Genomic DNA, 27,408 nt, shown 5'->3' on the forward strand with positions numbered 1-27,408 from the left:
ATTAATGATTTATTCTCTGGGGTTTTTAGGAAGTGCTGGAGCTAGCATTCTCAATCCTCTACGACCCCGATGAGGCACTCAACTTTGTGGCGCCCAATAAGTACGAGGTGAGGTCCTCCAATGCCGCCGTCACCAGAGCAAATGACTGTAATGGTCATTGACAGTGTGTGATTTCCATCACGGTCATTTGTTACTACCACTGTAATTTGGCTGGCTAAAATGTACATGTCTGTTTTGCGTGTGTGTGTGTGTGTGTGTGTGTGTGGTGTGGTGTGTGTGTGTGTGCAGTACTGCATCTGGACAGATGGCCTGTGTGCCCTGTTGGGGAGGGAGATGGGGAGTGACCTGACACGCAGCGACTTGGACACGCTCATCAGCATGGAGATGAAGCTCCGCCTACTGGACCTGGAGAACATCACCATCCCTGAAGCCCCGCCCCCTGTGCCCAAAGAGCCCAGCACCTACAACTTCACCTACAACTATGGCTGAGTGTGTGTGTGTGTGTGTGTGTGTGTGTGTTTGTGTGTGGGGGGGGTGTGTGTGTGTGGGTGTGTGTGTGTGCACGCGAGAGTGTTTCTGTCTGTGACTTTGTGTGTGAGAGAGACTGGCCTGCATCTTAGAATCATATAAGACAAAATGTAGGGTGAGATCATTCAAACTCTTTACAGATCGTCACTGTCGAGAGAAAAAAATATTTTGACATAAAGCTGCCCTCAAGTAATTCCTGCAGAATAGTGCAAAACGTTCTCTCATAAAGTGATCATTTAATTTTATGGATCACTTAAGGCCTTATCAGATGTGTTCCTGTGTTTACTTCAACTCTTTACCTGCACGTCCCTCTGTAATGACGACAGTGTTTTAATAGTCTTTTTTTTTTTTTTAACCTTGCCCATCCATATGAGTCTGTTTTGCAGGGACCAGGTATTTGCAGACATGGAGAAAAAAAGTCTATTTACTCTCTACTAATCTCAATCAACGTTTATTATTTGGAATAGAATTATATTTTTGTAAATGGTGCCAGTGAGAGCTGTGATTGACAGGACCGGGACGGTATGATTTCCCCCAAGTTGGGAATGTTGCACGGATGCAAGAAAACCCCCAAATTGCAGCTCTTTTACCAACTACACTCCAAATTCCAGTCATTACTGTTGTTAGGAGTGTGGAGTTCAGAGAATGAACCATGTCATGCCCTGTGGTACACCGGATGGTGTACAAACCTGACAAATGCATGAAGTCGTTAAGCTAAAGGAATGTATGCTCTGAAGCAACCCAAGTTTGTATTTAGACTGTAACAGTGTTTTTGGATACCTTGAAAGTAACTGAAGTGGATTTGTATTCAAGGACTTGAAAGTATAGTAAACGTAACAAAAGTCCTGGAGAGAGCTTGAATTTTACTATCAACGTTTGCATAAAATCAGAGTAAAGGTTGATGGGAATTGGTTGCACTCAAGAAGTTAGCTTGTTTACGTGGTACTTCAGATGGCAAATGTTCTCCTAGCTTCAAGTCCTTTAACCACAAACCAGGTCCACGAGCCTTGATCCGACTTTATCACTTTTACAAAAGAAAATGAAAGCAGTGATTAAGTCAGAGGTCAAGCATATAATGCCAAGATTAATTGAATCATTTGTTAGTTTGGGGGCTGAGGACACAAATGTGTTGGTGCTTTTTTCGGAATACAATTGCAGAGATTAGAAATCCTTGAATTGGATGTTCACAAAAATTGTTATGAGAAGCCTGCCTTGAAGGATCCACAGGTGCATGACTTGGCTGATAAATGCAATTCTTGGTACACCAACGGTAACATTGGCTTTTAATTACATACATATCATGCGAATGGGAAAGCTAATCTGTCTGGCTCAGTACATTGTGAAGGTTGCTGGTGATTTATCATGGACATCATGTCCAGTATGTTTTTTTCTGTGTGATTCCTCAATGATGTCGCCTCTACTTTAGGCTCTGTGTGGTTCTGGTTTATGAAGGAATGTTTTTGCACAGCGACACTAAAGGAAACCCACGTCTGATGTCATGACCAGCTGATGTTGGCTTTGGAGCTTAGACGTGAAGGCCGCTGAGAAAAGGGGATCACTGGTGACCTGTTCAAAACCTGGGAGAGTGCTCGATCTTACTACATGACTTAACCATGGCCCTGTCAAGGCTTGTGATGGTAGTGATTGACATGTTGTTAGTGGAGAAATAACAACATTTTAAAGTTTAAATATGGTATTCATATATAAATCAGTGTCTGTATATATTGTGCTGCCTTATTGAAATACTTGTCATCCGTTTGTGAATAAAATGCAAAGTTTAATTGGTCACTACCAGAGTTGAAAAGTGTTCATTTCCTTCTGCAAATACACTGATTTCTCAGTATAATGGATGCAAAGTATATCTGTCTAATCTCTGAGTCATTGTCAAATTCAGACAGCATTTCCTTTGTAGATGGTCAGTTATATTTATATTTATATGTGTGTGTGTGAGTGAATAGTTTTTCCTATGAATATTTTACCTCAGTATGACTACAGTGAACTAGCTTATTCAGTCTGGTTTTGACTCATTAATAGCTAACTATAGTCTTAAACTGCAGCGTGGTCTGCCATAATTAAGAAAGTAAACAGGCTTCTCACAAGCCCTCAATGATCACCTCGTGGCCGTGATTTACAGACATTCATGCAGTCAGCCATGCAGCTGTACCACAAATGGGTATAGCTGCCTGCGCACACAAGCAACGCTTTACCACAAAATGCAGAAATACTGTATGATCACAGTCAAGTCTGAATTGTTCATTATTTAAACCCATACAGTACACCAGGGGGAAGGGGACATTCGAATTTCAACAGCACAAAATATATTCATATTATATAAGGCCCACTAGGAACTAATCTATGGGCAAACTTGGTTTGCTGTGTTGAGGTCAGATAAAGGCTATCACAGCCTTGTAATGAACTATAGAGCTTGAGCAACTTCATTTGCAGTTACTGAGTCCGTAATACACAGACAAGACATTCCGTTTTACCCCTCGAAGATAATCCATGATGAATTCCTTTCCGACCTCAACAGTCTATTTGTAGAGACCATCCTGAGAAGCTCCACTTCACCCTGAATACACAGCAAGTATCATTGGGATTCTCTGTTATCAAAATGCCCTTTTTCACATTGATTATGTCATTGCAGTGCGCATGAGACTGTAGGCAAAAGAGCCAACAGAAACCCTATTTCATCAGCTACGGTTGCCTCAAACGACATGCCTGGATCGAGTGCTCATTTGCAACCTTGCGATTTGCATGGAGATGCGATCTCCATTCTCCCGCCCGTGAATCAATAGCTTACAGTAGCAGTGCTGTCTGCAGTGACGGCAGCAACCATAAGGAGGTCGTGGGCTAAAAGGGGTAAGTGAGGGGAAATAAACACAGCTTCCCTGAGGCACTGCCAGCTAAAAATAAGTGCTCTCCTTGAAGTGTGGCTACGACTACTAATGAGCACAGGGATGCCTAACATCAAGGCTCTTTAGTTTTATTCGTTCTTACTTTCTCCGTCTCTCTCTCTTTCTTTGGTTTATCACTCTGTGTCTATCACTCTGTCTCTTAAACACATGTACACCCACACACACAGAGACTCACAAGGCTGCGCCCCATCACTCACTATTCATCCCCCCCTGCTCTTCCTTCAGCTTTGCTCTGCATTCTGGGCTGTCTGCCCAAGCTGCCATTGAGATATTCTTGACATTTGCAAAGGATCACCTCCGTTCCCGTTCCCTTTTTCCAGGTTCCTGCCCTCTTCCTTAATCTCCGGAGTCTGATTCCATTCCTATGGAAGGATGGGCTCCGTGGGTGTTTTTTGTATTCCTTATTTTGGCCTTATATCAGGCCAAACAGTGTGCAATGACCAGACTCCACTATACACCAGTTTAAAGAATGTAACAAAAATATTATAAGATGCAGTCAGGCTTAATACGGAGTTTTCATACAGTTCTGTGAAGAATCTCAGATAAATATGGGAACAATTACCCCTTGTGCACTGGAGAGTGATGACACGGTCTCAGCATGCTGCGATTGTGTTGTGTGCCCACTGGACAGGACCAGTCACGAAGCCTGTGACGAGGAAGAGGCCAGGCCCAGTGTTGATGTTGGTGTGCCCCCCAGGCCTGAAGGCTTGCCCTCTCCCCTGACTGTAATATCACAGCAAGTGCTTAGTTTTCATCCGGGCTCCTCTGAGGAGATGAGATGTATGCATCCAGGAGGTTTTAGGGTCAAAGGTCAAACGTGACTTTGGATAATTACAGGCCCACCCTGATTGCCTTGGCTATACTGATTTCTCCAAAAAAAAAAAAAAAAAGCAAGTTTAAAAAGATTCTATAGATGGGAAAACCCACCTAAGAATTAGAATGCGGACTAAAGTGAAATAACAGAAGCGGTATTAGGACTGTAATTCTTATCGTCACTTTGTTTATTTTGAATGTGAACTCTGAGCTCTTAGGAAAATTAGCCCAGACAGAAAATAAACATGGATGACTGACTGGCATGGACATTGTGACCTGTGTGTGAGAATAGGGTTTACAAATAATTATGTTGAGGAGGACTTAGCTTAGATTCACTTGTATTTTCTCACATATCCTGTATTGTCAACTGATTAAAACTACCAGCAGCCTCCACACAACAGATAAACAAGTATGTGAGACTATAGCAAACACATTTTCAACTGTGTATTTTTCTTTGAGATAGTTTAATCCAGTATTGAAGAGATGCACTAATCATTGCCAACTTATTTTTTAGATCATTCCAGCACGAATAGGTGAGACATGTTTGACAGATGGAAAGTGTAAGCATACCCAGCAGTGTGTTTGAATTGTCCAAAGATGATCTACTCCCACGGACCACAAGGCCTGGAAAGCATTACTGATGAGTGAAAGCTAATCAAAGAAGCAGTGTCCCCCTGGAAACTAGCTGTTCCCATGTCTTAAGCCAAGTGTGATGGCAGTTTGCTCAAGCATCTCATACAAATTACAACAATACTGGCACCAAGGATGGGCGTGTGACTGTGCTTGACTTGAATTTGTCCTCAGGATGAGTTTGTGTTGGAGCTTCGCCTGGGAATGAACGTTACTCCATTATGGTTGATCAGTGGGTCCATGCTCTGGAGTGCCAAACTATTCACTTTGAAGCACGTACCACCCACGCTACGCTGACAAAACCCAACCGATTGAAGAATCTCCTGTAGCTCGGGCTATCCCTGAATCCCTGCTGCATTTACCTAGATCACCCTCTAGAGGGAGTATTGGACAGGGTCCTGCTGTATGAGGGTCTGGGACCCTGCAGGCAAACCCGCCACCTCAGGGCAGCAGAGCACCACAGCACAGCATAGCCAACACTGCAGACCTGGAGCAACTATGACAAATGCTACTGTGGATGGATATGCAGCTGCAGGTCTTTAATTGTAATCTCTCTTAGATCTGGAACTGCACGCTCTACTCAGGTTATGTGAACCCAACCTTTAAATCTCTATGCTGTTTTAAGGGGTACTCACTGAATGCATGATTGAATGTATGTAATTCTGCTTGCTGAATGTATATATGATTTATTCATTACATTGAAATGTAGCAGTGAACGTGAGCAGTGTGGTCGTGACATGGTCAATGGGCAGATGCATTTCACTGAGCTGGCCCGGTCATAAATGACAGCTGCAGAAGGTCAGAGGGGGAGAATGAGAGAGAGAGCGAGAGAGAGAGAGAGAGAGAGAGAGAGAGAGAGAGAGATAGAGGAGAATCAGCTGGTCCAATCAGAACAACTGTGGGCGAGCGCTCCCACAATGTTGACAATGCAGCATGCGCCTGAGTGCCTGCAGTGGACACCCTTGACTTTGCTCAGAGTGAGGAGCTCGCCAGGACAGGAGGGGGACTGTGTGTCTCTCTTCTGGTGGTCTCTCCCTCTCCGTCCCTGCGGGTGCATCCCACCCACCCCGCATTGCTTCTCTCTTCCAGGGTGTGACCAGGACTGGAACTTAATGAACATGGTTGGGGAGTTGCGTATATCCTACGGCCACTGTCTGATAATTACGTCCTCTTCTCCCAAATCATATTATCCACACACATGCCTCCATTGGGGCCGGTAGCTGTTTCGTGGGGAGGAATAATTTTCTTCATCAAATTTCCTGTAACCGCTCTGGTCCCTAAATCGTGTCATCTACTTGCGTGATTTCATTGTGGCCCCTGATTGTTACTGTAAGCGTTTAATTTTCTCAATCATGTTCGCTTCACTTCTTGGAGCATGCCTCCTCTGCCACATACAGCCTGTCAATCAACTTCAGAGGCCCTAAAATATGATGTGAGCTTGCCTCTCTTATGGGTCAGTGTGCCTGTTTGGCTCTTATTGTTACACAGGGTCAGGTCAAATCAGTAAAAGTTGGCGATGTTCAAAGCACTCAAGCATGTTTTTCGTCACAGAACCAAAAAATTCCTATGGAGTCTCCTGCCTCATCTCCATGATTTCTTTCCTTGTTTTGGACTGTGCACGTTGTTCTCTCTCTCTCTCTCTCTCTCTCTCTCTCTTTCTCTTTCTCTCTCTCATTCTCCGTGTGATCCCTGCACCTGCGGGCAGCTCTCAGCTCTGCTGATCCAGGACTGGCAGTTTGGACGGGGCTCCGGTCAACAGATCAAACCCTCTGCTTTCTTTTCGTCCCATCTCTTTTATTCAGCCCAGTCCAAGTATCTTGACAACCTTGCCTGGTATTTTGGCACGGGTCCCTTGAGTGTTGATGTCAGCTGAGGAGGGGGGAGAGAGAGAGAGAGAGGGAGACAGAGAGAGGGAGAGGGAGAGGGAGAGGGAGAGAGGGGGGAGGAGTGAGCGGGCTATTCAAGGCACTTGTCCTCTGTCTCTCACAGAACGAGCGAGAGAGCGAGGAGGAGGGGGTAGCCCAGCGCACACACACACACACACACATGCATGCATGCATGCACGCTCACTCACTCAGTTACTCTCTCACTCACACACACTCACAAACACACGCGCGCACACACGTAAACTAGCACACAGCCACATTTTCTCAGGCTGCTCTCAGACTGACAGGAGCAAACGGACGGGACAGCAGAGCAAAAGAAAAAGGCTGAGAGAGACAAGGGGAACAAGAGAGAGAGAGAGAGAGAGAGAGAGAGTGGAGGCCGGGAGGGGGGAGGACAGACAGAGAGAGAGATCAGCACAACTCCTGTGTTTTATGCTGCTCCGGTGCTAAAAGAACAAGGGCCCCGCAGGGGAATCGGACCTCAGCGGGAACGGGACAACACTGTGCCCGTGGGGGGGGGGAGAGAGACACACACACAGAGACACAGAGACAGGGACCCTGACACAGGAGCTCTGCTTTGACCATGGCACCTCAGCACACACACAGAGGAGAGGTCCCTCGCTCCCCCAGAGCCCTGGCCTGGAGCTGGGGACTGGGCTGGGGCATCTGTGTCCTGCTGGCGCTGCTCTGTGGACTGGGATCAGCCTTTAACCTGGACACCTCGGCTCCACTCATCAAGGAGGGGGCGCCGAGCAGCTTCTTTGGCTTCTCCCTCGCTCTGCACCAGCAACTCACACCAGAATCAAAGAGCTGGTGAGTGAATATGTGTGTGTGTGTGTGTGGTGTGTGTGTGTGTGTGTGTGTGTGTGTGTGTGTGTGTGTGTGTGTGTGTGTGTGTGTGTGTGTGTGTGTGTGTTAAAGCGCTTCTGATTTTAATGGGCTACTGAAGAATTGATGTTTGCTAACATGCTAGCTAAATAGCTGCAGTTAGTTAATTAGCTGGTGTTTTAGTGTGACTGTGTGTGAAAACCCTTACTACGTTTATCACTAACGAAGTGTATGTCAGTTTGTCAGTCCTAAGCTATTAGTGTTTGTGGGTGGGCTTGTGGAATAGATATTGGTTCATTTATACACAGTGTTCCTCTGGAGTATTCACTGAGTCAGTTGTTGAGACTTAATTGCTCTGTGAGCCAATCTAGATTTAATGTGTGTAATTGAATGCGTCCAAAGTTTTTGCCCATTTACTAGTTGCCTATGCGTGTTCTTCTATGTATAATATGCCTCTGAAGATTTCATACTCAGAAGATGTCATACTCTCCACATTTCAGTGGCTAAGTCCTTTGCATCTTTGAGTGCTATACATCTTTGACACAAACTGTATTGGTCACAGAGAGGACACTGCATTTGAGTGCCAATCAGAGGTTTGTATTTGTGTGCTTATCTTATTTCCTCTCCTCCTCCTCCTCCTCCTCTTTCTCTAGCTCTCTGCTCCTGCATCTCATTGATATTACATCGCGCGGGGTGATTTAGTGGAGTGCAGTAGGGTACCGGAGTTTCATTACGGTTATGCGCTGTGGGTCTGTGGGCGGCCACAGCCTTGTTTAAGTGGGCCTGATTGATGGGGCAGTGGGCATGCCAGGTCCGTGTGGGTGAGGCCACCATGCTGAATCAGCAGCTAGAACCCTGGAGGAGGGAGAGGAGGTGTAGAGGAAGGAGAGAGAGAGAGAGAGAAATAGAGAGAGAGAGAGAGAGAGAGAGAGAGAGAGAGAGAGAGAGACAGTGACAAACCAAAACCTCAACATACACTTAAGGGATTTTATGTGTGGAGAGGTGTTTTAGACGTATACGTGTAATAGATATCCAATCAGTCCTACAGGTCTTCATGGCTGGATGATTGGAATGACACACACAGGTTTGAGTGAGTGAGCTATGGCCCTGACTCAGCAGTGCCTTCCAGGGGGAAGTGAGTGGCTCACTCAGGCTTTGAGTGACGCTGCGGGGCTGCTGTCAGTGGCTTTGCTCATTGATTGGTAATGGTGTTACTGGAATAAACGAAGGCCCGTGGTCCGTCCGGCCCATGAATAAATGATGACGGCAGGCAGGCAGGCGGGCAGGCAGACTGGGCTGATGATGGGCCTGATGTGCTGCATGTCATCTGGTGGGAATGCTGCTTTCATCTCCTCTTGTGACCTATAGCTATAAGTCAGCTCAGTTTCATTTGGATATTATTTTACTTTTGCTGCAAAGTACATACCAAAAATGTATCTATATATATATATATATCTTGTATATCTTTATATATATATTATATATATATATTATTATATATATATCTATCAACTAGTATCATTGTTCATGTATAGACTGTATACACACATATTTGTATCTTTCACACAAAATGTGTATGATAGGTGATCTTCTTATATGAACTTACTTTTAAAACTAGCTGGGACAGTCCAAGATAGGGTCTTTTAGCCTTGACAATAACCCTTTTTCAGAGCAACATTTATAACGGTAGTAAAGGCTTTGTCTTTGTATACATGCTCTGTGTGAAGGTGAGGGCATGTGTTTGAGTTGGCCGGTAAAATGAGTTCCGCTGTGCAGCTTTTTACCTCTTAGCTTCGTGGCACCCAAGTCCACTAAGAGCCAGAGGTTTAAGGTTTATGGGGAAAACCGTGTCTGTCTGGGACTCATCACACAGACAGCTTGTCCATAACTGTATAACGATAATAGCGTCAAGTCATTTCTTCTTCTTTTTTTTCTTGGGGGGGATTTTTTTGTTCACATCCTCATTGTTTTTCTCCCTCTTATTGTGCACCTGTGCATACAGTATGTCTGTGTCTGTCAGATTATAACTCTTCCAACCTTCCTCCTCTGTCTAGTTGACAGCAGCCTTTTTCATGGAGGGAGGTAGTCAGTGTTAATTTACCGCAGGCCCTGTTTAAGTGCTCCATATTTAACAGGCATGGGAAGTGCTGCATTCTCAGTTTACTCACAGTGGAGTCACCCTGTCGCCTGTGTGAGGGTGTGCAAATGTGTGAGGGTATACTTTTTCATGTGTGTGTGAGTGTGTGTGCGTGTGTGTGTGTGTGTGTGTGTGTGTGTGTGAGGGTATGCTTTTTCGTGTGTGTGTGTGTGTGTGTGTGTGTGTGTGTGTGTGTGTGTGTGTGTGTGTGTGTGTGTGTGTGTGTGTGTGTGTGTGTTTGTGTGTGTGTGTGTGCGAGGGTATGCTTTTTTATGTGTGTGTGTGTGTGTAGATATGTGTGTCTTTGGGTTCATATGTTTCTCTCTGTGTAGGATTTAGTATGTAGAGATATTGGTTGAGGCCTGTGAGCATATGTGAGTGAGTGTGTGTTTGTGTGTGTGTGTGTGTGTATTTGTGTGTGTGTGTGTGCGCGTGTGTAAGTGAGTGTGTGTTTGTTTGGCAGGAGGTGGGGTATGTTTCTGTGCATGCAGTCTTCAGCTATCGGGAAGCTTTGGTCACTTATATGACTCACTTCTACACACTGGCATTGACCAGAGATGACCCTGAGTCATGTTTGTCAGTACTTACAGTATTGATGCCTGGAAGTTGTGTAATTAAGAGATACCAGCATCCTTGATGGCCTTTCACTCTCCTATCCTTTGGTAGCAAGCAGGGTGCACACAGAAAGTTGTCATAAATCTTAAGAAACATATTAGTCACAGCCAATAAATATGGACATAGAGAAAGGCAAAGAAAAGCATTACTGTATGACTAATATGTCATAAGAGTGGTATTAAAAATAAATGACTCAGAGATGTCGTAACTTTATCAGGGGCATTGAGATGGGTCTGAATCAGCCTTTTGTATCCTTGAAAGCCCCAACCATATCAATAACAGTGGCATCACCCACGGGTCCCCCTCAAAGAGGTGTCACTATTCAGGGAACAAAATGCAGTGCGTCTGTGGCATGACTAATCAAAATAACGAGATATCCGTCTTCACAAGAAAATCTTGTCTCTTCACTCACGCTTCACAAGAGTGTCTTGTTTGCAGCCCAAGTGCTGCCAGTTTTGCTTAGCCTAGGGCCAGGCTGGAGTTATTGGATCTGCGTGACTCGGTTGTGACTGGTGCTTCTTCTCTTTATGTGAGAGAAGTTTGGGTTCTTTTAGCTGATGGCCATTATGTTCCATTTTCTCTTTGGTTTGGGGTGAAAACTAAGCCTGTGTCTCTAAGCCCTAAATACCATCTCAGGAATGACTCAGGTGATTCAGTCCTGACGTCCAGAATATCACCTCCAGCCACTTCAAGTAACCAGCCCCATGTCACGCCAGTATAACTGCCAGCTATCACTTTTAGACGCTGTTTGTGTATGTGTGTGTGTGTGGAATGCCCGCTGGCATTGGGGGGGGGTGCTGGCTTATCTCCCACCATACTAACATTGTCTAGTGTATGACTGTGTCTCCAGACAACCCCCCATCCCCTGTCAGCTCGCATAGCATAGAGCTCCCCTCTATTGACCGACTGACAGTAAGGTGATCCAAAAGGGTGCTTGGAAGGAAGGAAGCGAGCAGTGGTGTGTTTCACTTCAGGGGACTGAGAGGGGGGGTTGCCAGGCCTGTCAGATCAGTGGAGGAGTGAGAGATCTTCTTGATCTGTCAGTGTCATTCAGTGCCGGCTGTGAATTTCAGGGTTGCAAATGTTGTTGTTTTTCTCATTGTTACTCAGGGCACAGATGTGAGGGTTCTGTCGTGGTCTTGGTTACTACATTACAACATTCTATTCTCAGACAACATGCACTGTCTATTTATACTTGCTATGAGAGTTGGCTCCTGTAATAACTCTTTGCCAGAAGATAGAAGGGAGTTAAACATATTCTCTCTATCTCGTCTGAAAATGTTTCCACTTCACAGGAGGGTGTTTTTGGCACTTGTGTTTTGATGGATGGCACAGAATTCACATCACAAATCTCACCTTCCACATGTCAACAGACTTGGCCAGGTGACTGTGTTTGAATGAGAAACAGCAAACAGCTTGAAAGTGCTGCTGAAGCAAACCATATTGTAGTTGCATAGTACCCTGTGCTCTGATGTCCTGAGTTGGTCATGCTTAACCTGGTACGCCTTGTTTGAATACCTCTCAGCTCTTCTGTGACAATGTGCCCTGTGGTCGATATGTTTCAGCCATTTCCTGTGCTCTCCAGGCTAAGTTGTTTCCCAGATTGTTTACTATACCTCTCCTTCCTGTTAACTGTTGACAAGGCTATAGGTGGGATGCTACACTGCTGCAGATCAGGTAGCCCATTGCCTTGAGTGGTGTACGAGGAGACCGGGGGCTGGGGAGTTGGGACTAGACTAGAGAGACACTATGTCCACAACATGATTAAGCAGTCAAATACGTGGTGTGTCAGGAAAGCAGCACAGGTGGTAAAGATGGCAAAGTGCATGAAACCCCCCCAGATACAGCAGGGCTATTAGTGGCTGTGTCAATTACAGTGGCTAATGAAAAGCTCTGCAGTCATACCATCAGTCATATCACCAACCAGGACAGGCTTGAGGGAGCTTGTTCAGTTGGAGTTTGTGTTTACAGACCTGGTTGGCCTGACCAAATAGCAGTCTGTTTGAAGCAGCAACACCTTAGTAGGGACTTGTCAAAACATCAACAGTGCTCAAGCATTATGTGATCTATCTAAAATGTTTTATTCGGCTCTTCTTTTGTCTTGGGTTGGCTACGAAAGGCAGGCATGTTAAATGGTCTCCCATGTTACTTAGTTTCACTGCCATATTGTTTTGTTTTGCTGAATAACTGGAGTGTTCAAGCCGCATAAGCCTAAGGTAATAATTTGTCACAGCTTTTCTGTGAAAGCTCCATTATGATCTGAAAAGCCTCATTGATCTTCATGTTTCATAATTAGGCAACAAAATTACCTTTGAGACCTTAACGTTAGCAACGAGTCCCATGGACTCACCAACGGCAAGTGAATCCCCCTCCCTTCCTCTCTCTTTAAACTGAGCTCATCTATATATTTAAATGCTCCACTTCAGGGAAGATGCCAGAGTATAAATCATATTTATGCCCTGACATGCTTGTGTAACGGAGAGCGGCTTCTTCAACTTAAATGGCTTGTCACTAAGACTATATGGGTACTTTGTCTAAATGACTTCAGAAACGGCTTCTCCAGCTGAGTGGCTTTGTCATTGTGCTGTGTGATTGGAATGGGGAGAACCGGTAGCCTTTGACCGGAAAAATACATATTTTAAATGTGGTGGCAGCCTGGAAATGATACACTTGCTCTTAGACATAACCCAGCCACTGATGGCGGCCACGTATAATAAATGATACTGCGTACTTTGATGGACCCCGTGTCTCCCCTGGTTACGTCTCCGTGGCAACACAGCTCTATATTAGCGCAGACACTTTGTTTACATGCTATGTACATTTGCAAACAGGGTATCTCTCTTTGGCTTGTTGACCCGGGCCGTTTCCTGGCTCCTGCCTGGTTGCCCCTGCCCTCCTTTGGCGGGTGTAGGTGTCAGTGAACCCTCCAGCGCTGACTTCCACCCACGCCCAGGGGAGTCAGGTTGCTGGGGGAGGGCCATGCATTAGATCCCCTCTCCTGCCATTATTAGAGGGGATGACGGCTATTTCAGACCAGGAACCAGGGACGTTTATTCAGAATAGCATTAACCCTTTCAGGACTGTCAGGGGGCTCCAGCAGACAGCTCTTTTTTTATTTTATTTTTTATTCTCTCTCTCTCTCTCTCTCTCTCTCTCACACACACACACACACACACACCGAGAGAGAGAGAGAGACCCACACACACACAAATAGACACATGAAGAGATATCTTCAAATCAAATAAAAACAATATCAAATGGAAGATGGATGGCTTTGGGAGCACCCATTCCAATATAGTGCAGTCCAAGTATATTATTATTTAAAGTAACAAATGCATTAAGAATGCATCCAGATATTTACAAAGATAAGATTGTATTAAAAAGTTAAATCCATTGGGTATCAGGTCGATTGTATTAATGTACCAAATGCATGCTGCATTGGAAATGCAAGGGCAAAATAAAGTGGGATTTATTTTCTTGCCCTGCATCGCATTAAGGTAGCTGCGAGAGATCCTCTGGACGTACAGTAGCAGTGTCCTAGCAACAGCACATTGTTGATTCTGTTTGGAAAAGGGCACAGTGCAACTCCTTCACACATTCCAAACACATTGAGTGATTTCAGCAGGCTGATTTACATCAAAATGGCAAAACAAAGTCTCCTTTTGAAAGGCGGCTTTGGGGCTGACAATGACCCCTAGGCCCTCTCCCCTCTTAAATCAATTCATTATTTTTTCTCCTTTCTTTCTTTTCAAGCCGTCACTCGTCTGTCGGTGTTGTGGCACCTCTGCTCTCCCATTCATGAGCAGACCTCTTAAATGTAGGGCTGGTACTATCCTAAGTTGTGCAGTTTATGTCTTTTAAACTGAACTAGAATGGAGGGCAGGGGACTTGGTGCAGCGGATGTGTGCATGCATAAATCCACAAATGCATTCTCTCTCTCTCTCTCACTCATTTAGTCACTCACTCACTCTTGCTCCATCTCTTTCTCTCTCTCTCTCTCTCTCTCTCTCTCTCACACACACACACACACACACACACACACACACACACACACACACACACACACACACAAACACACACAAACACACACAACATAAACACACAGGCATGAACACATACATACACACACAGACACACAGACAATTTTTCCCATGTTTCTAACACACAAATGCATGCAGATACACACACACACCACATATGCACAGACCATCACATCACCTTTCATCCCCGGTGTGCGCTCTTTCAGATCTCTTTAGCATTCTGCTGCCGTTCCTCTCTCCCATGGCGCGTCTTAGGGAAAGGCCTACAGGGGATTGGGGGTGGGGTGGGGTGGGAGACAGCGGGAGAGAGTGGGAGCTTTCATAAATATTACACTGCAGAGCAGGGGAGGAACAGCCAGGCTAATCTGCAGAGTCAGGAGGAAATGCATCCTGCCGCAATGGACGTGCCGTATGTGCCAGCCTCCCCTGATTGGCTCCTCATCCATACGTCTCGCCTACAACTCCCCAGAGCTGTCCTCTGTTCAAGGAAATGGTGTGGAAACAATCTTTGAAAGCACTTGTTTAAGATATGATAGATAGCGCCCTGATTCAGGCAAAACTGCATCTCATGTGTCCATGTTTCAGTCTGGCACCAGGACAAGGCAGAGTTTACACCAACAAGTTTCCTTAGCTATAACTGTGGAAGAGCAGGTTGGGAGTGGCACAGAATGTGCAGTTTGGGGCCAAAAACAGCCAGTCTTTCCCCCTCTGGTCTTTGGTGCTGAAGGCTGTGAGTGATGTTGCCCAGCATCACTCTTCTGCTTTTGTGCTGGGTGTGTGTAAATGAGGTAACACAACACTCACCAGGAGAGTAAGTTGTGGTTGGAAAGCCCTCTGAATGCTGATATGTTGAAGTGTGTGTGTGTGTGTGTGTGAGTGTGTGTGTGTGTGTGTGTGTGTGTGTGTGTGTGTGTGTGTGTGTGTGTGTGTGTGTGTTGATGCCGGTGTGTGTGTTGTTGCTGGTGTGTGTGTGTGTGTGTGTGTGTGTGTGTGTGTGTGTGCCAGTGGGAGGGTGGTTTGATGAAGGGTGATGTTTGGCTGGGGTAAGCGCTGGCTGGGATGCCTCTCCTCCTCCTGCTGCTGCCGGCTTGACTGCAGGCTCCCATACAGTGAGCCAGACTCTCCAGACTCTCCAGGCTCCTCAGCCTCCTCAGCCTCCCCCTGCTTTCGGGCAGATTAATAAATCATGACAAGGCCTCCTGCTCTGAGAAAGACTCTATCTCATCCAGTGCCGGCGTGGCAGGAGCTCCACACCGATAATGAGCCGAGATTGGAGAGGGGCCATTGTGTGGAAAGGATATTGGAAAGATGCAGGGGGGCATGGGAGGTGTAAGGTTTGTATGTGTGTGTGTGTGTGTGTGTGTGCCTGTGTGCCTGTGTCTGTGCATATGCTTGTCTTGTGTCTGTGTGCCTGTGTGTGTGTGCACATGCATTTGCGTGTGTATTTGTGTACAGAGAACACGTCTGTGCTTTTCTGTGTGTGCTTTCCTGTGTGTGTGTGTGTGAGAGCGAGCACATCTGTCTCAGTGTGTGTCCATTTGTGCACCTCCTTGCTCACACTCTGTGGGCTGCTCGCCGCTCCAGCATTGAGCAGAAAGCACAGCTGGCATTAGTATTCAGCACGAGCCTCCTGCGACACGGTGTGCACACTGCTGATGTTTTAGCCGTGCATAATGCTCTCACACAAACATGCCTCTGCGCCCTGTTAGGCACTATAAATACGTTTGCTTTTTTAAACGTCCCTCCGCACTGACCTCATAGGGAGTTATAGGAGAAAGACTCATGTTGCATTCATATGTTTACAGGTTGAGTTGTGCATTTGTGTCTTCTGGACAAAGTGCTTCCACAGTGTGTGACCTCTTTGGCTATTCTTATAATGTAAAACCCATCAGGAAACGGACAAAAAATCATCAAAATCATTCTTTGTAGAATAAAGCTTGTTGCATGCGTGCGGCGCATACAACATTTGCTGTTGTTGTTACAGCGGCTCGTCAGCGGACTGCTATGGTATGGTGACCATTTTCAATCCGTTTAAGTGAGGTAGGAGGCAGACGTCAGAGTTAATATGCAGCTGAATGTGGTGAGGGGGGCCTTCAGTGGCGCTTGGGACCCACATATGAGGGATTAACCTGACTACTCATGCAGAACTAATGGGGAGGAGACTGCTGTGATCAGAATGGAAAGGACCATACCAGTTTCGGCCCCGCAATTCTTAGTCACCAATTCATCTAGAGGGTGTGTCGTGTGTGTGTGTGTGTGTGGACAGGGTGCCGATCAAGCAATTAGTATCTGTCCCAAGGCCATGTGAGACAGATTTGCATAACAGATTGTGTGTTTGTGTGAGTTTATAGCTTAATGTTTTGTTGCGCCTCAGTTTCTTTAAAAGCAAGTTTGCATTCAGTAAATGAAGTGAGAAACAGTGTTTGTGCAGTACTAGTGAAATCAGTCGATAGAGTGTGAAACACTTGGACTCATTTCAGTTATTTAACTGAAGTGAGTCAGTGTTGGTGTGTGTGTGTTTGTGTGTGTGTGTGTGTGTGTGTGTGTGTTTGTGTGTGTGTGTGTGTGTGTGTGTGTGTGTGTGTTTCTGAGCATGTGTGTGTGCACTCGTCAAACCTGGGACAGTTCCCCCATCTGGTTCCAAGGATGGCCATTTACCTATTGATTTAAGAGGAAGCAGGTGGCTCAAGGAAAAACAAATCAAATACAGGCTGTGTGACTGCTGCCATACCTCATTGAATTTCCAGTGTTAATGGAGCCTTCTCACGTTTGACTCACAGATTCACTACTGTATTAAACAACACACGTATCAATTAAATCTCTCTATTAGTGAGAAACACAATATTTTCCAAACCACACCTGATCACATTTAGTGAGCATGCATTACACACACCAACTGTCATTGTTTGAAACATCCTTAACAATTTAATACATAATTATAATCTATATAAATAATATAATATAATATAATATTTTTTTTTTTTGTCCATTGTCATCCAAACACCTGACTACATTTAGAGGAAATTATGATGAAATGGAAACCAGCACTGAGCTGAAGCACAGGGCTGATGAGGCCTCCCTTTGGATATGTAGTAATGGTGCAGCTGTTCATGTCACTCTCTCTCTTTCCTCCCCTCTTCCTTTCTGTCTCTCATCATTCCTTTTCTCTCACTCATTCTTACCCTCTCAACCCCCCCCCCCTCTCTCATTCTCTCTCTCTCTCTCTCTCTCTCTTGTTCTCTCTCTCTCTCTCCTCTTGCCTCTTTTTCTGTCTGGTTGTGTCCAGTCGGGCATTCCGGCGGAGATACGGGATAAAGAGTGGGTTTGGCTGAGTCACAATGCAGACATCTCAGCTGTTGTTTTCTTATCAATAAAGTGGTGAGGCAAATCAGCTGGGAAAACAAGGGGCATTCAGTAAAATCACTCATCACTTGACCCTAGAAGACCCGTTTTCTGTCACCTGTCTGTTCAGAACTGTCTCTGAACCCATGCTGACTTGTCTAACCCGTCCTAGCTAGTCCTCTTCTTTAAGTCAGTATAGCGACCCGTATATTGCTTTTTAAAGCACTAGAGTATTTGAATTTCCTGAAGTGACTGCCCTATCAGGCTGGCTTTGAAGATGTGTAGCTCTGTATTGCGGTGAAATCCTCCTCAGGAGGAGCACGCTGGTCTGTAGCTTTGCCCTGGCCTTCTGTTCTGGGTCCTGTCTAAGTCTTGCCTGAGGGGGAACAAGGCCAGATCTGAGGACCTTTGGCTTCCCTCTGGACCCACCGGCGAAACACGAGGCCGGTTTCAAGAGCAACAAATCATTTCCGGGCGGATAGATGGTTTTCAGAGAGGCAAGGCGCTTGAGGATGAGGTTTTAGACAGCGGCAGCATGGGCTGAAGAGCGAGGGGAGCGGCCGGTCGAGAGGGGTGCCCACAGGGGGAGAATTGATTTCCACCAGCTGGGGGCTTATGTAATTGCCTGTAGAAACAGCCTAAAGAGAGGGATTATGCTAGGTCTTATGCCTGTGATGGTGACAAGTATTTTCCAATTTTGTTCTCTCTTTCTTCATTGTCTCGACTTGCACTTGATAAGTCATAGTGAGTGACACACTCAAGTTGTCTTAAGAGCATCTTTTTTAAATCCACTCTGATTTGATGATTTTAATGAATTTTCGAGTCACCTGCAACCCGCCCAAACCAAGGAATCTCAACCAGATTAATGATTTCGCTTTTATGTCCGGAGTCATGTGATGGGGATGGATTCCAAACATTATTTGAGAAAATTTAGCAGGATTAGCCTGAGATGATAAAGCTTGGAGAGAAAATGAAAGCAGCTATTTCAAGAATGTCTCATCCAGGTTGCCTTTGGTGCAGTTCTCCTCTAGATGGGTGTGTTGTTGGTGCCCTTCTCTTTTTGATGGCCTCAGTGGAAAAAAGAATATATATCAGTAAGCCCGCTTTCTCACCCCCATTCCATCCATCCCTCTAACCTTATCTGGAGCATCTTAGAGCTTTATGGGTTCCTCTCACGGTTCCGTTGTGCCAAATGTGTTTTCCTTTCCCATTGGCTTTGAGCTCCATCTCATGATGGTGGCTTTGACACTAAGCTGATTTGGCTGATTTGATTGTGCTGTGTGCTCACGGCTTCAGACAATGGCCCCGGACCCTCGGTTTTCTCTGAGGAAACGCTCTCTCTCTCTCTCTCTCTCTCTCTCTCTCTCTCTATCTATCTTTCTCTCTTTCTCTCTTTGTGGGCGAGACCTTTATCACACCCATGGCGGACATGCTTCACGTGAGAGCGGGGCGATAAACTCCATTAGGCAGGCTTCCGCATACAGCCAGTCAGTCGTCATAACAAAGGTAGCACGAGATACAAAAGCTCAGGGTCGAGCTGCACCCCCGGATCCAGGGACCCTCCAACCATGGGAGAGATGGGCTGGAGCCGACCAGAAGCCAGAAGGGGAAGAGGGCTGTTGGTTGGTGGGGGGAAGGGTGACGGTGCTGATTAGGGGGGTTGGGTGGAGATGGGAGATTCTGTGGCCCTGAAGAGAGTTAGCGTTGGGGTCAATAAGCACCCACCCCTAGCACTCATGGGAATCAGGCTAAAAGATAGATACACAAGGCTCCTGTGTGTGTGTGTGTGTGTGTGTGTGTGTGTGTGTAGGTGTGTGTGTGTGTGTGTGTGGGTGTGTGTATATGCGTGTGTATGCGTGATGTGTACAAGCAATGAATGTATGGTGATGGTGATGCCTCATTGAGAGTAAGAATGTGTTTGTGTATGTAGGAGTGGATGATGTACACAGGCTGTGAATGCCTGACAATGATGGTATCTCATTGTGTGTGTGTGTGTGTGTGTGTGTGTGTGTGTGTGTGTGTGTGTGTGTGTGTGTGTGTGTGTGTGTGTGTGTGTGTGACCTCAGTCATTTTTATAGTAATTATATAGCTAGGTTTAAAAGTCATGCATAATCAATTTCTTTTGATACTCTGATAACCTTGTTATTACCTAGTATTATTATTTAATTGCCCCGTGCTAAATCAGTTGACTTAGACATTTGGTTCTCAATACAGGCCAATTTTTTTACCAATTAGTATATAACCATTAATACAGACACACACACACGCACACCCACCCACATACACACACACTTCTCCCTTCACTTTCCTCATTTGGAGTCAGAGATGGTGGTGTTATTATTCCCTCCCTCAATATGCACAGATGACCGCAACCCAACACTGCAGGCAAACCAAAGTCAGCCATTCAAATGGTAACAATATTAGCATCCATATTCTGCTTAATCGATTTCCCCCAGCAGTCTTGTGAAATGATTGCCTTGAAATGCAATATTCAATCACACTCTGCTAAATCAATTGATTTATCAAGAAGACACAATTGAAGATACTCAATACAGAGCTGTTTTAATAACTATAACTGAATAAATGGAAGAGGTAAATCCCCCATCCACAGAAGCCAACACCCCATCTCCTATTCACACACACACACATTTATACACACACACACACACACACTCTCTCTTACACACACACACACTCTCACACACATACACCCGCGCCCACACACACTTATACACACACACACTCTCTCTCACACGCACACACACACACACTCTCTCTCACACGCACACACACAGACACTCTCACACACATACACCCGCGCCCACACACACTCATACACACACACACACACACACTCTCTCTCACACGCACACACACACACACTCTCTCTCACACGCACACACACAGACACTCTCACACACATACACCCGCGCCCACACACACTCATACACACACACACACACACTCTCTCTCTCACACGCACACACACACACACACTCTCACACACATACACTCGCGCCCACACACACTCATGCACACACACACACATTCTTCTCTCCTCCATCCTCTCTGGCACTGCTGAAGATATGGTGGTTGGGCCCATGCGGGCATTCCAACGCGCCCCATCATCTTCCCACTCAACACCCAGATATGAGAGCTGCCAAACGGGGAGCAGCCTCCCGGAGGAGCAAGGATCCTCCATGTCCAATCAGGGGATTAGAGGGGAGAGCAGGGGAGTGGAGAGGACTTGAGTCACTCGCTGAAATTGCTTTAACTGAACAATACATAAAGCATCTGTGTGTGATGGAATGCCTCCGGAGGAGAGTGACCACTCGGTACCTGGGCCGTTGTACCACTCCATAAAGCAAGCAACACGGAAGCAAAAAAGGCTTGAAGGTCACCTTTACGTTACATGTGGAATTAAACGAAATTCTGTTTAGACTAAGACGACCTGTTGGTGTGGTATCTCTTAGACTGTGTGAGTGGATGTGTTTGTTTGTGTACAGTCCGGTGGACACATTTGCTTACACGGTCGAGTGAATGTTATGGCTGCAGTGGTGTTTCCCATAGTGGTCTGGAGCCTGTTCCGCCAGCATGCTCCCATCACCCTGCATTAACTACCAGTATGGCAGACCTCACACACAGTGCAACACCTGCTTGCACGTGTATATATATATATATATATATACACACAGTGAAGACGAGAGAGGTGTCTCATTGTAACGTAAACCTGAATTCCTCAGCCGGCCATTAAGAAGGTGACTCTCTTTGGCTCTCTGCTCGGGCTTGTTTATTGTAACCCGGCCTTCCTTTTTGTCCAGTCTCTAAGGTTAGCATTAGCGGCGTTAACAGCCTTATGAATGACCAGCGATAACACGTGTCAGATGCCACAGGCCCGAGGGGCTTTTACTCGCTCCCAGGCGAAGCACTTGTGGGGCACGCGTGACTGCATGAGAGGAGAGGCGTGGGGGCCATGGAGGTGGGCAGCAGCGCTCTGACACACACACACACACACACACACACACACACACACACACACACACACACACACACACACACACACACACACACACACACACACACACACACACACACACACGCGTGACTGCATGAGAGGAGAGGCGTGGGGGCCATGGAGGTGGGCAGCAGCGCTCTGAGAGGCAACAGCTGTACAGTCAGACGGCAGGCTGGAGAGGTAGTGACAGGGAGGTGGAAGGAGAGAGAGAGAGAGAGAGAGAGATGGGGGAGGGGAAAAGAAGGTGAGAGATGAGTGGTGGTGGAGTGGGGGGGGGGGGGCTGAAGAAAATAAATGAGGAAAAGGAAGAGGTGTGTGTGTGTGTGTGTGTGTGTGTGTGTGTGTGTGTGTGTGTGTGTGTGTGTGTGTGTGTGTGTGTGTGTGTGTGGTGTGTGTGTGTGTGTGTGTGTGCGTGCGTGCGTGAGGAAGGCAGAACTGGGCACACAGCTGTCTTGACCTCCCCACCCCACCCCTCTTCCCCCTGCCCCATATAACCCCCCTTCCCCCTACCCTTCACTCCTCTGCCCCGTTTCCATGGCCACTGGCGCGCGTCCGAGCAAATACAATGGAGGTGGTGGTGGTGGTAAAGGGGGGAAGGGGTGGGGTGGGGGTGGGGGGGCCGTGCGACAGCTGCGCTCAGGTCACGCTGGTGCGGCTCCTTGCTGAGTGACCACTAGCCCCTGTGAAAACCTCACACTGAGTCACGCCAAAACGATGGAAAACTCGTGAGTCAGACTAGTGTATCCCACCTGCCGTCAACCGTCGTGTGTGTGAGGCCCTGACGACTTCCAGGGGCCACCGGCTCTGCCTGCTCCCTGTCAGGCCTCTGTTTGTCTGGCCTATTTAAACGCTATCAGCTCAGCCGTATTTATAGCCAGGGGTTTTAGCGCGGGATGGGAAAGCTCTAATTTAAGTGCGGTGCCAGCCATAGCCCATCAGAGAGCTCAGCCTCTTGACAGGAGCAGCCCCACCAGGGCTGGGAGGAAGATTACTCAGTCTATCGTACTCTCACGCCTTTCTCGTAACTCTGATTTTGTCTGCCATCTTTCTTCTTTTTTTTTTCTCGCTATCTGTCTATCTATCTCTCCCTCTCTCCCTCTGTTCTATGCTGGTTTTCTCACTCTTGTGGCTTCTGTCATGGCTGAGAGAGTTGGATGGAATGTGGCCCAACGGTGTGTTTTTAAAATAGCCCTCCAGGATAGAGCCCGGCCAAATAAGGCAGAGAACCCTGCCACCACCCAAAATATCAGCAGCCATGGTGCTCAGAATAAAAGCCTCTTTTTTTTAAAGAAAGAAAGAAAGAAAGGAAAAAAAGAAATGAATAACTGCCTCCTCTGCGGGCTCCTGTTCACAAAGAGTGGGAGAGAAAGTCTCTCAGCGTGAAGTCATCGGCATGTCGTTGTTATTCATGACTGACGTGTCTCCGTGCAGCACCTCGCTGAGATGAGCTGTCAGTCAAATGGCTCGAGTGGCTGTCCTGGTTTTCTTGTTTATGCATTCCGCGGGTCAGTGGGGTGGAACAGGTTAGCCATTAGACAAGTGTGCTCCCTGTCTGATTCTCCAGTATTACAATGGAAAGGACAAGTGAGCCCGGTCTTTTGTCTGAGAAAAAAAAAGCCTGTATGTTAAAATGAATGTTACAAAGCCATTCAGCCATAGCTTGATACACTGGCCATTTCCTGTGGTGTAAGGAATGATGATTTTTGTCATTGTAGGATCCTAGTGGGGGCGCCCAGGGCCCGAGGGCTTGGGACCATGGCAAACATTTACCCAGGTGCCCTCTACCGTTGCCCCATCACAGCGGAGGAGTACGACTGTGAACGAGTGGACATTGATGGCGAGGGTAAGGGAATGAGGCACCAGGCCAAATACCATTTTCACTAGTGAGAATCACATTCATTGGTTTGAGGCGACCTCGTTACACACAAGGGAATCCTCTAGCTTTGGTTCTGTTTCCACAGTGAATCTGGAACGAGAGAGCAAAGACAACCAGTGGCTGGGAGTGACCGTGAAGAGCCAGGGCATTGGAGGAAAAGTTGTGGTAAGCGTGTGTTTAGCTGAACACTTTGAAATGTAGTACATCATACATTTAATAGTCTCGCTGTGCTGGTTAATTAATACAAATATTCCTCTTCTGTTCTGTGATTAAAATGCCTCCCTTTTCCCTTCCCTTTTCCATTCCTTCTCTATCATCCACCCATCCATCCATCCCCTCCTCCCTCTATCCCTCCACCCACAGACCTGTGCCCATCTGTATGAGCTGAGGCAGCGCGTCAACCAGCCCTCCGAGACGCGAGACCCCATTGGCCGCTGCTACGTGCTGAGCGAGGACCTGACGGAGCGGGATGACCTGGACGGGGGAGAGTGGAAGTTCTGTGAGGGGCGGCCCCAGGGGCACGAGCAGTTCGGCTTCTGCCAGCAGGGCTTGGCCGCCAGCTTCACCCCCGACAGCAACTTCATCCTGTTCGGGGCGCCAGGGACCTACAACTGGAAAGGTAAAAGGAGAGAACTGAGTTGGAACTCAATTTGGAAAAGCACTAGGCATGGACCAGATCAGACCAGAAGGTATATGGAATATGCTATATATTAACAATTCACATTGTTGCATACAGATTTGAATAAAATGTATCTCTGCATAGCCAAAGCACACACACACACACACACTCACACACACACATGAATACACACATTCTCTAGTCTATGTAAAGCTCACAGACACAATTCATGACAATGCCATTTTTGATGCCTAACTGAAAGAGTGGTTCATTATATAACATGTTTGCTGTTTGATGTTTAATTAGTTCAGGTACTCCTTTACTGAATAGGTATGGCAACTATTAAGATTAATGAGTGTGTGTTGATTGAAAGTATGTAGCAACTAGCCGGAAATCTTTTTATGACTGATGATGGAGATGTCAGTTCATTAATTATCGTGATGAAAACTCTAAATGCCGGCTCTCTTTATTACTGAGGTAAATGAGATATTTCCTTTGACTTTGAACTCAACTCTAAAGTGTTGAACAGGAAGAGACAAATTATTTCCTTTGCTTTCAAGCGTTTCCATTTGGCATTTGGCAAAACCTTTGTGTGTGTGTCTGTATGTGTGTGTGTGTGTGTGTGTGTGTGTGTGTGTGAGAGAGAGAGTGTGTGTGCGTGTGTGCTGTGTCTCTCTGAGAAGGCTTCTGATGGTGTGAAGTGCTTGTGAGTCTCCAAATAGATTGTGCTGTTATTATGTATGTGCGTTTTTGTATATTTTTTTATTGTTACCTTGGGTGTGTACGTGTGTGTGTGTGTGTGTGTGTGTGTGTGTGTGTGTGTGTGTGTGTGTGTGTGTTTGTGTTTGTTTCCACTTCAGTAAATGAGTGTATGTGTGTGTGTCTGTGTGTGTGTGTGTGTGTTTGTGCACATGCATATACGTACATGTGTCTGTGTATTTGCACATTTTCTGTATGCCAATGTGCGTGCACACCTGTGTGTGCTTGTGCGTTGGTGTGTGCAAGTGTATGTCCCGTTGTGATCTGTTGTCTGTGTCACGTCTGTGTCCTGACCCCCCCTCACATCCCCAGGAGAGATGCGCGTCCAGCTTATCAACCAGACGGTGCTGGAGCTGGGTTACTACGACGACGGCCCGTACGAGGTGGCTGGCGAGAAGCAGCTGAACGCGGCGCTCATCCCCGTGCCTTACCACAGCTACCTGGGTACGGCCCAGCGTGCCCTCCCCCTGCGGCCCCCCAGCCCAGTGGGAGGGCATGGAGAAGGGCCACAGAGGGCCCCAGACTGAACCTGAAAAGGCTGGGATGCGTCTTGTCTTGACACGGCATCTCCTGCGTCAGGCCACAGACCAGGCACTGCCACGCATCTGCTGGCTGACTCTGCAGGCTCGATGATTTGGCTGTTAGCTCCACATATTTTCCCATGTGAACTCATATTTGGTCAACAGAGCCATGAACAACGCCCCTTTCGGTTTTTTTGAGGCCTGGTCAGAGTCCCAGCAGGGAGTGGGCTTGGCATCTACACCCCTGTGGGCGCAGCGCTTCGGTTCAGTCTGGCTCTCTCTCGTTGTCCTTCTGGAAGGTTCTGGCTGTGTCGGCCAGACCTGATGTCACTATGAAAGCACAGTACTTCTCACCTGCACCTTTTTCTTTCTTTCTCTTTTTTGTTCTTCTGTCACTCTATCACCCCTTTGTCACCCCTCACCTTCATCCCCTTCCCCTGCACCCTGGATTTCTCTTTCTCGCTCTCTCTCTCTCTCTCTTTCTCTCTCTCTGTCCCTGTCTATCTATCTCTCTTCCTGTGGGGCCCCAGGGCTCATGTTCTTGGCCAGTCCCATTGAGGATGCACTGGTGTACAAATCGCTGGAACCCAGCAGTCGGCCCGTGTTTGAGGATGTAGCTCAGAATAGCTACCTAGGTTTGTAGGCACTCTCCGATAAAAAAAGGCCCTGTTTTAATGGGAATCGTTTTGTAGTGGTAGACTTACCCTTCCGTCGAACCCGAAAACTCTTCCCGGTTGCAACTGTAGCATTCGTGTGGGATTTTAGACTAAGAGAGGAATCTGAGGTCTCCTGACTTTCTCCACATAGTAAGTCACTGATCGGTATTTCTACAAGAAACAAGCTAATATGCAGTCATCCTTCTGTTTAAGTAGAGAGCAGTGAAAAACCATACTTCAAATAGTCAAACAGTATCATAGGATCAAGTAGTATGATACCAGTGTAATTGCAGTAAGTACTGATATATTTTTTTGCCTGTAGATCACAAAGGGTGCTGCACAAAGCTTGTTTATGTGGTTGTGCTGTGTAAGTCAGTGTTATGGAGAGAGTCAGGAGTCGTAGCAGGTTTAAGTAGTGAAGCTTTGGTGTTTGGTGTGTGGGATTTTAGTGTGCTTTCCGTCGCCTGAGTGTTTGGTCTTTTCTTGTTAGTCAGCTGTCTGCATGTGTGTTGATTTCGTGTGATGCTGTCCAGGTTCCTTGGTGGAGGTTTTTTTTAAAAGTTTTGTTTTGTTTTATTTTGTTTTATTTTATTTTTAATTTTTTTAATCTTAGCAACATTTGCGTCACTAGGTTCTTCAAAGGTAGTAATTAAAACGCTGTGTAGTCTTTCTTATCATGCTTTGTAGACGCCTTGTATTAAAACTACTTTGATACCTTGGGTAGAAGTGTATCACCTAACACAGATCTAATGGATAACACCTTGACACCAGTGTATTGGTCCATAAGAAGAAATAGTCAAATCAGTTTTTCTCCAGTACATTCTCACAAAACTTGACCTCTTCTTTCACCCTTCTATTCCATGATAATCCTCTCCTAGTCCTACACTCCCTCCCAATTCAAATGTTAACAATAACTTGCATGACACATTCAAACTAATCTAATGCCATTCCAGATACACATACGCATCTGACTGTCTTCTACAGTGCCAGTGTCTTTCACTTGCATGAATATTGAATTGTAAAAATGATGCAGAAAAGTGTTTTCTCCCTCTTTCATTTGTCTACTCTAGGTGATTTATACACACATTCACTCCTGTAGGACAATACCCAGACGCAACAGACAGTATGCACGTGCAACAACTTAAACACTTAAATAATTCTCCACAGATGTCCACCAATAAACAAAAACACAGATTTTGGGGGACGTTTAAGTCCATAACATTTGACT

General features: G+C 46.3%; 2 protein-coding genes across 8 annotated transcripts in view; both read left to right on the top strand.

Moving 5' to 3' along the window:
- elmo2 (engulfment and cell motility 2) overlaps positions 1 to 2,316 on the top strand; it is a 28,384-nt gene extending 26,068 nt beyond the window's left edge. For all 5 annotated transcript variants that reach the window (XM_031567266.2, XM_031567265.2, XM_031567267.2 and 2 more), the window contains 2 exons: positions 30 to 107; positions 289 to 2,316. In XM_031567266.2, the coding sequence (XP_031423126.1) occupies positions 30 to 107; positions 289 to 489 (279 nt within the window). In that variant the 3' untranslated portion in view covers positions 490 to 2,316. The remainder of the gene's footprint in view (positions 1 to 29; positions 108 to 288) is intronic.
- Positions 2,317 to 6,931: 4,615 nt separating this feature from the next.
- The window catches only part of itga7 (integrin, alpha 7), a 34,032-nt gene continuing 13,555 nt past the window's right edge, over positions 6,932 to 27,408 (top strand). For 2 of the 3 annotated variants that reach the window (XM_031567262.2, XM_031567264.2), the window contains exons 1-5: positions 6,932 to 7,585; positions 23,465 to 23,592; positions 23,711 to 23,790; positions 23,989 to 24,244; positions 25,316 to 25,447. In XM_031567262.2, the coding sequence (XP_031423122.1) occupies positions 7,356 to 7,585; positions 23,465 to 23,592; positions 23,711 to 23,790; positions 23,989 to 24,244; positions 25,316 to 25,447 (826 nt within the window). In that variant the 5' untranslated portion in view covers positions 6,932 to 7,355. Of the gene's footprint in view, positions 7,586 to 23,464; positions 23,593 to 23,710; positions 23,791 to 23,988; positions 24,245 to 25,315; positions 25,448 to 26,054; positions 26,160 to 27,408 lie in introns of all 3 variants that reach the window. The other variant, XM_031567263.2, reaches the window with a different exon arrangement.

The sequence above is a fragment of the Clupea harengus genome, chromosome 5 (assembly GCF_900700415.2).
Source record: "Clupea harengus chromosome 5, Ch_v2.0.2, whole genome shotgun sequence".
Classification (NCBI taxonomy): Eukaryota; Metazoa; Chordata; class Actinopteri; order Clupeiformes; family Clupeidae; genus Clupea; species Clupea harengus.